Consider the following 13,594-nt stretch of genomic DNA (forward strand, 5'->3'; position numbering starts at 1 on the left):
GTCTCCAGGATCATGCCCTGGGCTGAAGGCGGCACTAAACCGCTGAGCCACCCAGGCTGCCCCTGAAACAAATATTAAATAAACTTTGAAAAAGCAGGAACAAAGCTGTCATTCACAGATGACATGATTGTTTATATGGGAAATTCAAAAGAATCTACAGATAAACTCTTAGAATTAATAAATGATTTAAACAAGTTACTAGTTTAACAGTGATTTCCTTGGTGAAGCAGGAAAAATAGTTTAAGTTGTGACCTTTGAGTACATGTCTTAATATTCTGTATGATGAAGTGGAAAGTATTCATAAAACACATGCTGAAGTACAGTGGTTGCTTCAAGGAAGAGCAACCTTCTTGTGTGGTTGTTTGAGTCGAATGTGGAGCTAGCTGCTTTTGTTCATGGATCATTGTATGTGAAAGAATAATAGACACTGATTATTCAGATTCCGGTATTTGGCAGATTTTTTTTGATAATAAACAAAGTGAATTTGTTGCCTCAAGGAAAATAATTGACAGTATCCTTTGGCAATGATAAAATTTGAGCTTTTAAGCAAAAAATGGAAGTTTAGAAAACTTTTATCCATCATAATGAGTCTGATAGCAGACTTTAAAGACTTCTTTTTTTAAAGAAATCACTGGTCATGTTAGCAAGTGTGTTGTTTTAATGTTGTATAATGAAACATGTCAGGATTCGGAAGATCTATATAACTTGGTGAACCAGTATTTTCCAAATGGCCAGTGCATAATGTTATAAAATCATGCTTGGATGAATGATCCATTCAAAGTACAATGTAGAACAGATGATTTTAATGTAACAGTAGGAAAAATTGATGCGTTTTCAGATCCACATTGTAACTAATCTTTAAAAAATTGTGACTTGGCATATTTTGGTGAAGACCATTCACAATAATCTGAAAGCCTGTTAAAATATTCTTTCCTTTTCCAAATATATATATGTGTGATACTGGTTTTTCTTTGTATAGTTCCACCTAAACAGCTCATTGCAGCAAATGGAATACAAAGTGGATAAGAGAATCTAGCTGGTCCTGTTAAAAGCCAGGCATTGAGATTTACAAAAAATGTAAAACAAGGAAACTCTAATATTGTTTGAGAGAAAATATTTCTTTCTTTTCTCTTTTTTTGTAAGATTTTATTTATTTATTTATTTATTTATTTATTTATTTATTTATTTATTTGAGAGAGAGAGAGAAAACACGACCACGGGGACAGAGGGAACCAGATTCCCCACTGAGCAGGGAGTCTGATGTGGGGCTTGATCCCAGGACTCTGGGACCATGATCTGAGCCAAAGCTCAACTGACTGTGAGTCACCCAGGCACCCCAGAAAATATTTCTCATGTTAACATTTAGTTGGATTTATAATTGTTATTTTTAATTAATAAATTAAAAATATGTTTTAATATATAATGTGCCAGTTATTATTTTGGGGGGTATATAATATGCCAATTATTAATAGATGTAACAGCACAAACAAAAGCTCCTTGACTTCAATTTTTAAGACTGCAAAAATGTTCTGGAATCGAAGTTTGAGAACTGTTCCATGCTTTGTTCTAGATGGTGATTGTACAAGTATGCCCATTTTGTAATAAATTAGTCATTTGTGCACTTTATTATGTACATGTTAAATTTTAATAAAGATGTTTATCCTCTTTGCAGATAAAAAATAAGCTATTAAGATTTTGTCCAAGATTTCTTACTTGAGTGGTAGATAACTAAGCATGGATAGGAGAGAGTGTGAGTGGCTAAGAAAATTACCATAGGGTGCTTGTAATTTTTTGAGCTAGGAGCCCATAAGCTTGATTTTTTTTTTTAAATATTCTTTTCCCTAATTAGTTTGTAGGCATGTTATTCTAGCTGATGTGAATGGGGGACAGTTTGGTTTTGCCTTCAGTATAGCGGGATACATGCCTAGTTTTCTACATAGTTGGTCTCTTTTGGCAAATGTGACTCCATTTGTAGCACAAACGGTGATAACCAATGGTGTTGGTTAAGTCAGTAAATATTTATTTATTGTATACTGAATAGAAAGCACTGTGTTGGTTATGATTACTTACTGGGGACTCAAGGAGCTAACAGTCTAGTAGTGGATAAAAATTAGTTATACCATAAAGCTAAATATATTGTACCCACGGAAATAGGAACATAGAAAGGAAAGTTGGTTGTACCATCTGAATAGAACCTTGAAGGATAAATAGGCTATCTGTTCTAAACTTTTGTTTGTTTCTAATTTAAGATTCTAATGTTAATACTGATAAAAGTCTTCAGGAATGCCCAGCCTGCTTCTGGTTAACCATTGTTAACAGTTTGATTTATAGTTCTTGGCATCTGATATGTATGTTAGAATTTTTTTTTAAGGTTTATTTTAGAGTGGGAGCATGAGGGGGGGAGGGGCAAAGGGAGAGGAAGAGAGAGAATCTCAAGTAGACTCTGCACTGAGTATGGAGCCTGACATGGTGCTCAATCCCACAACCCTGAGATCATGAGCTGAGCCAAAACCAAGTCAGATGCTTAGCCGATGGAGCCACATTATTATTATCTATCTATGGTTTTGCAGGTATGTTGGACAGTTGAGTGTCCAGTTTTCAGTAATATAACTATAATGCCTATGATTCTTAAAAATGCCTTTTTTGTGTTCTTTTGTCAATGCCTTTTTTTTTTTTTAAGATTGTATTTATTCATAAGACACAAAGAGGGGTAGAGACAAGGCAGAGGGAGAAGCAGGCTCTCTGCATGGAGCCTGATGCAGGACTCCATCCCAGGACCCTGGGACCACACCCTGAGCTGAAGGCAGATGCTCAACCACTGAGCCACCCAGGCATCCCTCGATGCCTAAATATTTTAATAAAAGAGAATAACAGTTCTGCTTAACACCTGAGTAAAAATAAGTTTGTACATTGTAGAAATATTTAACAGTGAAAACCTTTAATCCCTTCATTAAATGTTGATGAACTAATTACACCTGGTGGTATATTGAGTTTACGTGCTTCTGGATAAGATATTTTTCAGTTTGAGAGTAATTATTTCATGGTGAACGTGGCATTAGCAGTGAAGGGCATGGAGTTGCAGTAGGTAAGCACCAAAGGAAAGACCACTAACGTTTTGTCTTCTTGCCATATACCATCCTAGTTGGGTTTTTTTTGTGGAGTTGCTTAGAAAGAACTCTATACAGTGAGAACTACTTACGCAAATGTTTTTCTTTTCTAGGTAACTTTGTACAACACCGATCAGGATGGTAGTGATAGCCCACGCAGTAGCCTTAACAACAGTCTCTCAGACCAGAGTTTGGCATCTGTTAATTTGAACAGTGTTGGCAGTGTGCATAGTTATACACCGGTAAGTGTTGGTGAAGTTAATGACTTCTTTGCTGAGAACTCCTTTAGTGCTTAAAAATAAGCCAAATGTCATTGAAGTATAAATGAAAAAGTGAAGATGTGTGTATTTTTCGCTAATCAGTTTATTTAGCTTGGATAAGTAAAGTAGATTCCTACCTTGATAATATTTTAATTGTACTTATATTTTACCAGATTAGATACAAATATGTGGTTATATTATGTTTTTGTTTTATCATTTTGGTCTACTTTATCTGTTCTGTGAGTGAAACACAGTGTTCTGGGAAAAGTAATTGGAATAGGAGAAAAGTTGTACTTTAGTCTAACAAAGCTATATTTGATGATACTTCATAGTCCTTGGTAAAAGAAATTAGAGAATGTTTATATTACCATGTTTTCCAGTTGTAGATGTGAGAAGGGAATTCTACAAACTTCAGAGGCTAGGACAACTTGGTACTCCATTGTTAACCAGCCGTATATTTTTAATTTTGGTCTGGAAAACAAAGCTATACTATAAAGGGATCTGTGTGTGCTGATTTTGTTACCTATTATAAGAACATGACCCTTGTGTTATCTGATACCTCTTTTCAAATCATCTGGCAACTGTCCTCCCTAGAAGATAGAACAGAGCTCAGGAGCCATACACTGCATTGTTCATTGGTTTCAGTTTGATCTCACCAGTTCACTCCCTGTTCCCGGATGAGTAAATAGATAAAACCTTACACAGGACAAAGATTATAGGGGACGGGAACCTTAAATAAGAAAGTAACACAAGGGAAACCAAAAAATGAGAGGGGAGAATTAAAATTCACATTGAATGTATGAAAAGAAAAGGTGGCTCAGCAAAACTGTTATCAGTGCTCTGGAGGAAAAAAATACTAAAATATTCTACATTCTGAAAGTATTCAGAATGTAGAAGTTACAGGTAAAGGAATAACAGTTATGTACAGGAAGATAATAGATCTGGAGAATTGAGAATTATAGGTGTCCCTGAAGAAGAAGCTAGCTAGAATAGTTGGCGCAGAAGCAGTTTTCAGAAGAAATAGAGTTATAAAAGGGTTACTGAGTTGTAGGAAAAGTTAATGGAGGAAAACCTGTCCCTGGACACATCATGATAAATTTTAAAATTTCAAAAATTATCACCCATATAAATACTCAGATATAAGTTAGATACATTCAGGGAAACAAATCATGCTTCTATGATGCTAAGTACCGGAGGATAATGGAATAATACTTTACGTAGAATTTTGAGGGAATAGGTTTGGATTTATAAATATTATGTCCAGCCAAATTTGCATTCATATATGAAGAGAGATATTCTTTGATATGCAGAGCTTAAAAAGCTTCCTACCTTTGCTTTCATGTGCCCTTCCTGAAAAACATTGCTGATCAGAAGGTAAACTAAATTAAAACAGTCAGTAATGATGAAATCATAATATCAGAGGACTAGTTGGAGCATTGAAGCAAACTAAGCAAAGATTTAATAATTTTTAAAATGTTTTTTAAATAATATAAATGTGGAGAATCTTGACACCAAGAGTGTCCAGTATTACAAAATATAATGAAAGGAAAAAATTATATTTGTAGAACGAAGTGACACAAGAAAGAACAGGTCTATTATGCCAGTACACATAGGAAGGTTAAACTTTCCTGTGCAAAGCTAGGCATCATATACTGTGCATTTTCCTTTAACAAAGACATCAAGTAGTCATCAAACGCTCTGTAAGCAACAGGACAGTGCCAGCTGCTGGTTGGGCTTGCCACATGTTTATAGATTGATCCAGTGAGGACATAGTGAGCCCAAGTGCACAGAGACAGTGTTACTACTTATGTATAAACCAGATTTTTATGGTGCCGTCTCCCCACATCCCACAAGATGACACCAAACTGGAGGAACCAGATGACAAACTCCACAAGTGGTGGGTCCCTGTAAAGGAGGAACGGATTCCAAACTGCCGCTAAGCAGTTGTATGACTCACAGCTGTACCTAAGAAGTAAAGTAGAAAGTCCCCTGCCTCACTGGAAATAGGGAGGCAGATGAGAAACTGTCCTTAATAGGAATTCGCTCCTCATAAGACCACTCACATTCCGTGTTCCAGGATAATCACCAAGGCTTAGGTCATCCTGCCATTTGAGCGTTGCTTCCAGTCGCCTCTGTGGAGACGTGTAAGGTCACCAGAATGCCAGTGGTGGAGTCATTCCCCTACACAAAATTCATATTTTTTCTGTTATTGCAGACTTCTTATGAGCATCATTTTGAATGGCTGCATAAATTTACAGTGACTGTTCAGATTTTAATTTCTCAAAGCACTAAAACAAACAAACAAAAAAGGCAGTTTACCACCCCTTGATAAAATCTTTAAGAGATATAGCTGATCGTTTTTTATTTTTAGTTGTGCTGCCTTTGGTGATAATTCTTATTTTTTAGTTGTTAATGATGGTTTTTTTTTTCTTTGCATAGCTCAAAGCCATGCTATATTGTTTTTCTTAGAATCTTCTTTATATGTTACATTTCTCTTTACCTGTTACATTTTTCATTTCCCTTTAATTTCATTTAAAAAATGTTTTTCTCTAGAAATGAAAGGTGTGTTGAAGCTCCTTACTGCTTTGGGCAGCACCATACTACCTGACTCACAGTAGTAACAGTATTTGAGCTTAAATACTAAAGATTACTTGAATAAATGAATGAAAATGTTAGTAATATCATAGTAGAGTTTGAGATGAAATTGCTTCAGTAGAAATGAAGATATAGATTGTACAGAAGCTGGAAGGGTTCCAGGCCTAGCCTATTATTTAGTTGTATGGTGTTGGGAAGGTCATTTAAATTCTTTGAACTCTTTCCTTTCTTCTCTGAAATGTGGGGGTTGGATTAGGTTTCTGTGGATCTTCAAAATCCAGGGTAACGATTTTGTGGTCTTGTCCTTGTATATACCCTTGTCATGTATACCCAGCTTAACAGAGGATGGGAAAGTCAAAGATAGGGACATTATTTCCTTTTGATTCTAGAATCTATTCTGATATTTTCAGTTATTTATTTTATGTAACGGACCAATTCTGATATATAGAGCTACTAAATTAGTAGTATTTTCTTTTAATGTTAGGTGACAAACCATCCAGAACCAGTCTCTCAGTCATTAACTCCTCAACAGCAACCACAGTACAACCTTCCAGAACGAGACAAACAACTACTTTTCTCAGAATATAATTTTGAAGATCTCAGTGCCTCATTTCGGAGCCTTTATAAGTCAGTTTTTGAGCAGTCACTTAGTCAGCAAGGTGAGTTTGTTTTCTTGGGGATGGGGGTTTTTGTTTTACTAATGTATAATTGACATACATAACCTATTAATTTCAAGTGGAGTTTTTAAAATACTACTTTGTAAAGTATATTTTTATTGAAAAATGTTAAGAATTATTTTCACATAGCAGCTGTTAAATTTCTTGAATCATGAACAGTATCATCATAGTCACAATTGAATATTCTTTGTGCCTTTACTATATCCTGTATATATTTGTATAATAGCACAAAAATGCATACACTTACTTCACTTACTAGTGGTATCCTGGAATAGCGCATGTTGAAGAATTCTGACACTGCATCTGTACCATGGTTAGATTAGTTAGCCTGGAAAGACTGCCATGGTTAATTAGTGATGTCTAGCATGTGAAGTGTTTGAGTGGTAAATGTTGCACCACAGGAATAGATGTGCTTTTCCTGTCTTTACTGTTATTAGCACAGAGATAGCTGGTGGTATGTGGTAGCACCAGATTTGCAATTTCATGTATGGCACTTACAAGTGAACATACTGATTAGTGGTAAGCTGTGGGTCACTATTTTATACAACATCCTTAAATTTTATTTTAAAAACAGTTTGGAGGGGTAGCTGAATGGCTCAGTCAGTGAGTTATGTGACTCTTATTTTGGCTCAGGCCTTAATTCTCAGGGTTATGAATGCAGGCCCTGTATTGGCTCCATGTCCAGCATGGAGCCAACTTTAAAAAAAGAAAAAATTGGTATTGAAAATGTTGGTTTAGGTCATTTCTGAGTTCCTTTTTACAATGCTAGGACTTTATTAGACATGGATAATGAAATAACTGCTTTCTTTCATCTGACTTGTAAGAACCCTATAAATTCCCTTCAAATGATAGTTTTCCAGGGCCAAGACAAGAACTTTTATTAACTCTTCTACGTATAAAACCTTAACTTATTAGTTAAGATTATCTTACAGTATACTTCAATATAACTTTACTGTTAATGGGCAATGTGAGAATAATATTTTCATTTAAAAGATTTGATTCTTTTATTAATGATAACTGTGCTATAGGATTTTCTTTTTCATTTAATAAAATCCATTGTGTTTTGATTCAGTAAAACATTGTATGTGACATCCTTTGGGATTTGAAAATAGCCTAGTTATGTTGGATCAAATATTCTAATAAGATTTATTAAAATGAGTGTCCACCTGCAAACCAAAAGTACATTTTTAACATTAGTCTCTTCTGGCCTAATCATCAGTATCATCCTAACAGCTAACATTTACTGAACTAATCCTCACCTTCCACTTGCACCATGGCATTTAATCCTCACAATAATTCTGTGAAATAGATATATCCATACCCATCTATAATTAAGGTAATTGTGACTTGCAGAGGTTAATAACTTTCCAGCATTACCAGGTGTGCAGATGGCAGTACAAAGACTTTAATCCTTACTTTCTGGTGTTATAAATTATGCATTCTTAACTCCTAAACTGTATGGTCTAAAGAATATTCCATGAGCTGAATGAAAAAGCACTGAAGATGGCTGTTTTGTTTTGCTTAGTCTTAAGAATTCTGGCCACCTTTGACTTAAAAGTTTTTGGAGTTGTCTAAGAAAGAGTTCAGAAATAACTGAGCCTTATTTCTCTCCTCTACCTCTCTCAAATTCTTGGTCTTCACGCCTGTAGAGAACTATCCTGAATGTGACCCAACACCTTTCCCACTTTCCCCCCAAATTTACTTAGTCTTTCAAGATTTCAGTTCACATACTGCCTTTGCTTTCTTCCTTTCTTTTCTATCTCTTCTTTCTTTTTTTTTTTTCTATTTCTTTTTCTTTTTCCTCTTCTTTCTGAGAGGGAGAAAGAGGGGAGAGTGTCGACACTTCTTAAGCTGAGCCAGCATTGCTTCCTGATATGTATACCTTTGCTCTGTAAATAATTTTGTAAATGTCTGCCATAAAATGTAACTGAAGTCTGACTCAGAATGTTCTTGCTTTCTCTCACTATGTCTAGGTTTGATGACCATCCCTTCTGAATCTTCCCAGCAGTCCCACACCTCGTGTTCGTATCAGCACTCTCCTAGCAGCACAGTGAGCTCTCACCCACACAGCAACCAAAGCAGCCTGTCCAACAATCATGGCGGTGGCCTCAGCACCACGGGCAGTAATTCGGTTGCACAAGTCTCACTGCCCCACTCCCAGATGCACACACAGCCGTCTCCACATCCGTCCCATCGACCGCATGGTTTACCACAGCATCCACAGCGTCCCCAGCACCCAGCATCGCACCCGCAGCAGCACAGCCAGCTCCAGCCCCCTCACCCCCAGCACCCCTCTCCACATCAACACATACAGCACCATCCGAACCATCAGCATCAGACGTTAACACATCAGGCACCCCCAACCCCACAACAGGTATCCTGTAATTCTGGTAAGTTGGTGTCTCCTGACTCATGTCTGTTCTTTGTTATCTGAGGCTTATGTATATTTACTCCTGAAACCCTTCTCATCTGTCTTCTTTTGTGCTTCCTTGTTGTAACCCTATAGTTGTAACTCATTCAATCCTTACATTGATCTGGAGATTTTCTTGATTAAAATTTACCGTGACAACATAGGCAAACTCACCAACCCTTGTAGGTTTTGGTTTAGACTCTCATTTGTCCTTCTGGAAAACCAGTGTTTTAGTGAGCATTTCAAAGAATGGGATACACAGTCTATCTGCAATCTAGTATGATTCGGTGTGGTATAGAAGAAAGTATATAGGTTATGTCAGAAAAAACTTATATCTAAATTCTCATTATGACTCTTATGACCTTTCGTGCATTACTTCTTTTAGTCTCATTATTTCCTCATCTATAAAAATGGAACTAAAATACCATGGTATACAGTGTTATGAGGATTGCATTGAGAATACAAATAGGAAATGCCTCTGCTGGTACCTTGCCTTTAAGTATTCAGAGAATGTTCCCACTCTTCCTTTCTTTGCTTATTGCTGCCAAGTATTTCATTTTAGAGAGAGAGATTGCAAAGGAAGAAAATATTCTTCATATCCTGGTTTTTAAAAATTCTATTGCTCCTAAGATAGGTCTTGATGGTTTCTGGTGAGATGCTGAATTCACATTGCTCACAGCCCACGCATCTGCACTGCAGAACTCCCAGGGATGCCCCCGACATAGACTACAAGGTGAATGGGGCCCTTTGGAGTTGTACAGAGTACAGATCCTTCCCATAGCTTGCCTGGCTATCCATTTAGCAACCAAATCACTGATGAGATTTTTATCTTGGAGGAACAATTTCTATATGCTAGGTAGTGCTACTTCTTAACAATTAAAAATCGATCATTATTTCAGGCAATTAAACTGTCAGGGAAATGATCTTTAGATAGGGCACACTGTCTCTTATATTCTGACTTTGCTATAAAGCTTAAGTTTTTCTGAAACTGTTGCCCTTTTTTTTTTTTTTTTTTTACAAAGTGGAAAATAATATTTTGAGGAAAATCATATAAGGTTCAAAAAATGCGTATCAGGGTACTTCAAATTTAGTAAATTCCTTTTCATAATTTATTTTGTTTTCCCAGTTAATAATTCTAAGGGAGAAAAATAATAATTCTAAGAAGGTTCTAGAATAAAGTTGAAAATTGGGTATAATTCTTGATAATGATGAGTCCCCAAAAACGTCTTGAAATTATTATAGGTCTATGCATAGAGAAAAGTATAAGTAGTGCCCTCTTTTCTTAGTGTTAGTCACTATTGTTGACTTAAAATTTTTTTTTTTTTTTTACTGAAGTATAGTTAATGCACAATGTTAGGTTAGTTTCAGATGTACAGCATAGTGATTCGGCAACTCTGTATGTTATGCTGTGTTCACAAGTGTAGCTACTATCTGTCACCATACAATACTATTAAAATACCACTGACTTTATTTCTTTTGCTGTACCTTCCACATCTATGACTTACTCATTCCGTCGCTGGAATCCTGTACGTTCCACTCCATTTCACCCATTTTGCTCATCCCCCCCACCCCCCATCCACATGTTCTATGTATTTAAAAATGGAGCTGTTTCTTTTGTTGTGTTTTCAGATTCTACATGTAAATGAGATCATATGATACTTGGCTTTTTCTGATTTATTTCAATTATACTACTGCCTCCCTTTTTAATGTCAGTACACTCTTCAAAAAGTTAAGTTTGTTCTTAATATGATTTTAAGGATTGACTAATGATTGTAGAGATTTGGTGTCAGTAGAAGTCTGTAATGCTCTGGTCATGGCTTCTATTAAGTCTACTGATTGCCAGGGGAGAAAAAAGTACTATTACCACTGAAAACAATCCATCATGTGTTCTTAGTGGCCTGTTGCTTTACCAGAGGTAGCTTGCCAGAGAAGGAAAATAGCCTTTCACCTGGAGGAGTTAGGAATTGTCTTTAATAGGGAAGGAATGGAAGAAACTAACAGTTGTTTGAGTTCCCATTGTGTGATAGGCAATTCAGATACATTATCTCCTATTGTCCTCTCAAAGCAACTATAAATTACCACATTTAATAGATAAGAAAAGTGTAACTCAAAGAAGTTTAACAGCTTGCCTTAAGATCAGAGCTAATAGCATTAGAATTGGAATTTATATCTTGGCCTATCAGGACTTCAAAGACTATAACACCAGTAATTCCAAAAGGACTAAATCAGTAAACATTTACTGAGTGGGTCTTGCTGAGATTGCTTTGTGTTGCCAAGTTAGCATTTATAATAGGTCATGGACATGAAAGTCTCATAGACTTGAATGTGGCATTACTTATTTTTCCCCAACAAAGTTCTAGTTATGAGTTGCCTGGGGGCAGAGTCATGTTGTCTCTGGTTCATTGTTTATTTGAAAAAAAAATCCATAATTGGTTATTTTGTAAACCAAATAACCAGTAGTTGATACAGAGTTATCTGTGATGTAGCAAAAAATCCTTTTTATTAGTTCTTACCTTTATCCATCCAGTGGTGATTCTGATAACAGAATAATTTCTGATGCAGTGACTAAATGGAGGATTTTCTTCATCTACTCAGCACTGTTCACTGAGTGCAGCTCTAGCCCCGTGCCCCGGAGTGGTGACCACTTTGCTGACATATAGACTGTGGAGTCTTAACCCTGCTGATGATACTACAATCAGAGGATACTATTCCTGACTAGCCTTGGTTTGGATTCATCAACATTTCTTACAGATGTCTCAGTCCTTTCTTTGCTACTTTGCCAGGAAGACTGTGCTAAGGCATTTCTCTCTGTCAGGGTTGCCTTATAAGAAATTTGTCCTCTTGGTGTACAATCTAATTCGCCTCTCTTAAGTCAGTGCTTTAAGATACTGTGTGTTACTTCTAAATGTGAACTTGCCTCTGAGTTACAAAGAACATATTTCTTAATGTCATAACAAGACAGGAAAATGGACTTCATATAGTAAGGAGGGAGGATATATTGATTTTCCCGACTTGCCCTGCCTATCATTCATTTGTACTGTACAAATGTAAAGAGCAGTAATCAAGTTTGACATTATAAGGTGATAGGGCAGTTTGTAAGCTGTCAGACTGGGGCTTAGAAGCACCAGGTTCAAGGTTTAGATTCATCATAGTAACCTTGCTAAGTTATGCCACCTCTCTTGGTTCAGTTTCTTTTTATTTATAAAATAAAGAGAAATAAGACTCCTCTGCCTGTTTCACAGAGACAATTGCCCCAACATAGGACATCAACACATGATATGATGGATGTGAATCATTCATAAAACTGGATGGAATAAGCCCAGCTCATTGTCTTCCCCCTACCATATACTTCAGACTTTCACTACCCAAGATTTATGTAGTATTGTCAATATTATTTTTACAGGTGTTTCAAATGACTGGTATGCAACACTTGACATGCTAAAAGAAAGTTGTCGAATTGCCAGCAGTGTTAATTGGTCAGATGTAGACCTTTCACAGTTCCAAGGTAAGTATGGGTTCTTTCTGACATAGAACCAAAAATACATGATACTGTTTACTCTCATAGGGATGGTTCTTTGTAGTAAAGTATCTCCTTATATAGTGTTTCTTTTGCAGTTGATAGTATGCTTAAAAAACAACACTGCAAAATTCATGATTAAGTCAGTCAGTAGATGTAGCAGAGGATCAGAGGTAAGAGTTCTGAAAGAAGTTTGGCCACATTTAGAAGTAATTAAGCTTTGAATAATTTTTAAATGTCATTCTTCATTGCACAATCATTACCAGTGGAAATTTTGAGGGCTGGAAAAAAAAAATTGTGTCTTGTTATATTCCTTGCAATGCTTGCAGAACAAACTGTGCTATTTCTAATACTTTTCTCATAGGTTTGATGGAGAGTATGAGACAGGCAGATCTCAAGAACTGGTCTTTGGATCAGGTTCAATTTGCTGATCTCTGTTCTTCTCTTAATCAATTCTTTACACAAACTGGCCTTATCCACTCACAAAGTAATGTTCAGCAAAATGTCTGTCACGGTGCCATGCATCCAACAAAACCTTCCCAACACATTGGAACAGGTATGGGTTTAATTATCTTCCTGATTGTCTTTCTCATTTGTGTGAAATTTAGTGAGACAGCTTGGTATGTTGTTAGTGTGATAGTGATCCGTTTACATCTTTTCATTTCTAAGAAATGCAATGAAATAAAATAATTTATATATTAAAGATATGTTTAAAAAGTTGAGATAAGGTGACTTTTGTCATGATCTATATGATTATTGTTTACAGTTGACTGTGATCTTTAACCTTTTAAGTTCAAACAAGAATTAAGTGTTTTATATACAATTTTATAAGAACATAGTCATGAAGTTATATCTATTAAACTTGTGGAGACTTGCAATGAAAATCAGCATGTCTTATTTTATATATCTTCTAAGAATGTTAAGATTAAAATTCAAAGCTTCAAGTAAAGAGTACAGTAATGGTAAATTGTCTCGGTGTTTTACTCTGTACTTGAAATTCATGCTTTGTGTTTTTCACCTAACTTTCT

General features: G+C 35.9%; 1 protein-coding gene across 6 annotated transcripts in view; it reads left to right on the plus strand.

The window, feature by feature from the left end:
• Positions 1-13,594, plus strand: part of FOXJ3 (forkhead box J3) — a 141,291-nt gene that overhangs the window by 112,728 nt on the left and 14,969 nt on the right. For all 6 annotated transcript variants that reach the window (XM_055341645.1, XM_055341647.1, XM_055341642.1 and 3 more), the window contains 5 exons: positions 3,221-3,349; positions 6,447-6,621; positions 8,613-9,029; positions 12,453-12,554; positions 12,931-13,122. In XM_055341645.1, the coding sequence (XP_055197620.1) occupies positions 3,221-3,349; positions 6,447-6,621; positions 8,613-9,029; positions 12,453-12,554; positions 12,931-13,122 (1,015 nt within the window). The remainder of the gene's footprint in view (positions 1-3,220; positions 3,350-6,446; positions 6,622-8,612; positions 9,030-12,452; positions 12,555-12,930; positions 13,123-13,594) is intronic.

This window comes from Nyctereutes procyonoides, unplaced genomic scaffold, assembly GCF_905146905.1.
Source record: "Nyctereutes procyonoides isolate TBG_1078 unplaced genomic scaffold, NYPRO_anot_genome, whole genome shotgun sequence".
In the NCBI taxonomy this organism is placed as follows: domain Eukaryota; kingdom Metazoa; phylum Chordata; class Mammalia; order Carnivora; family Canidae; genus Nyctereutes; species Nyctereutes procyonoides.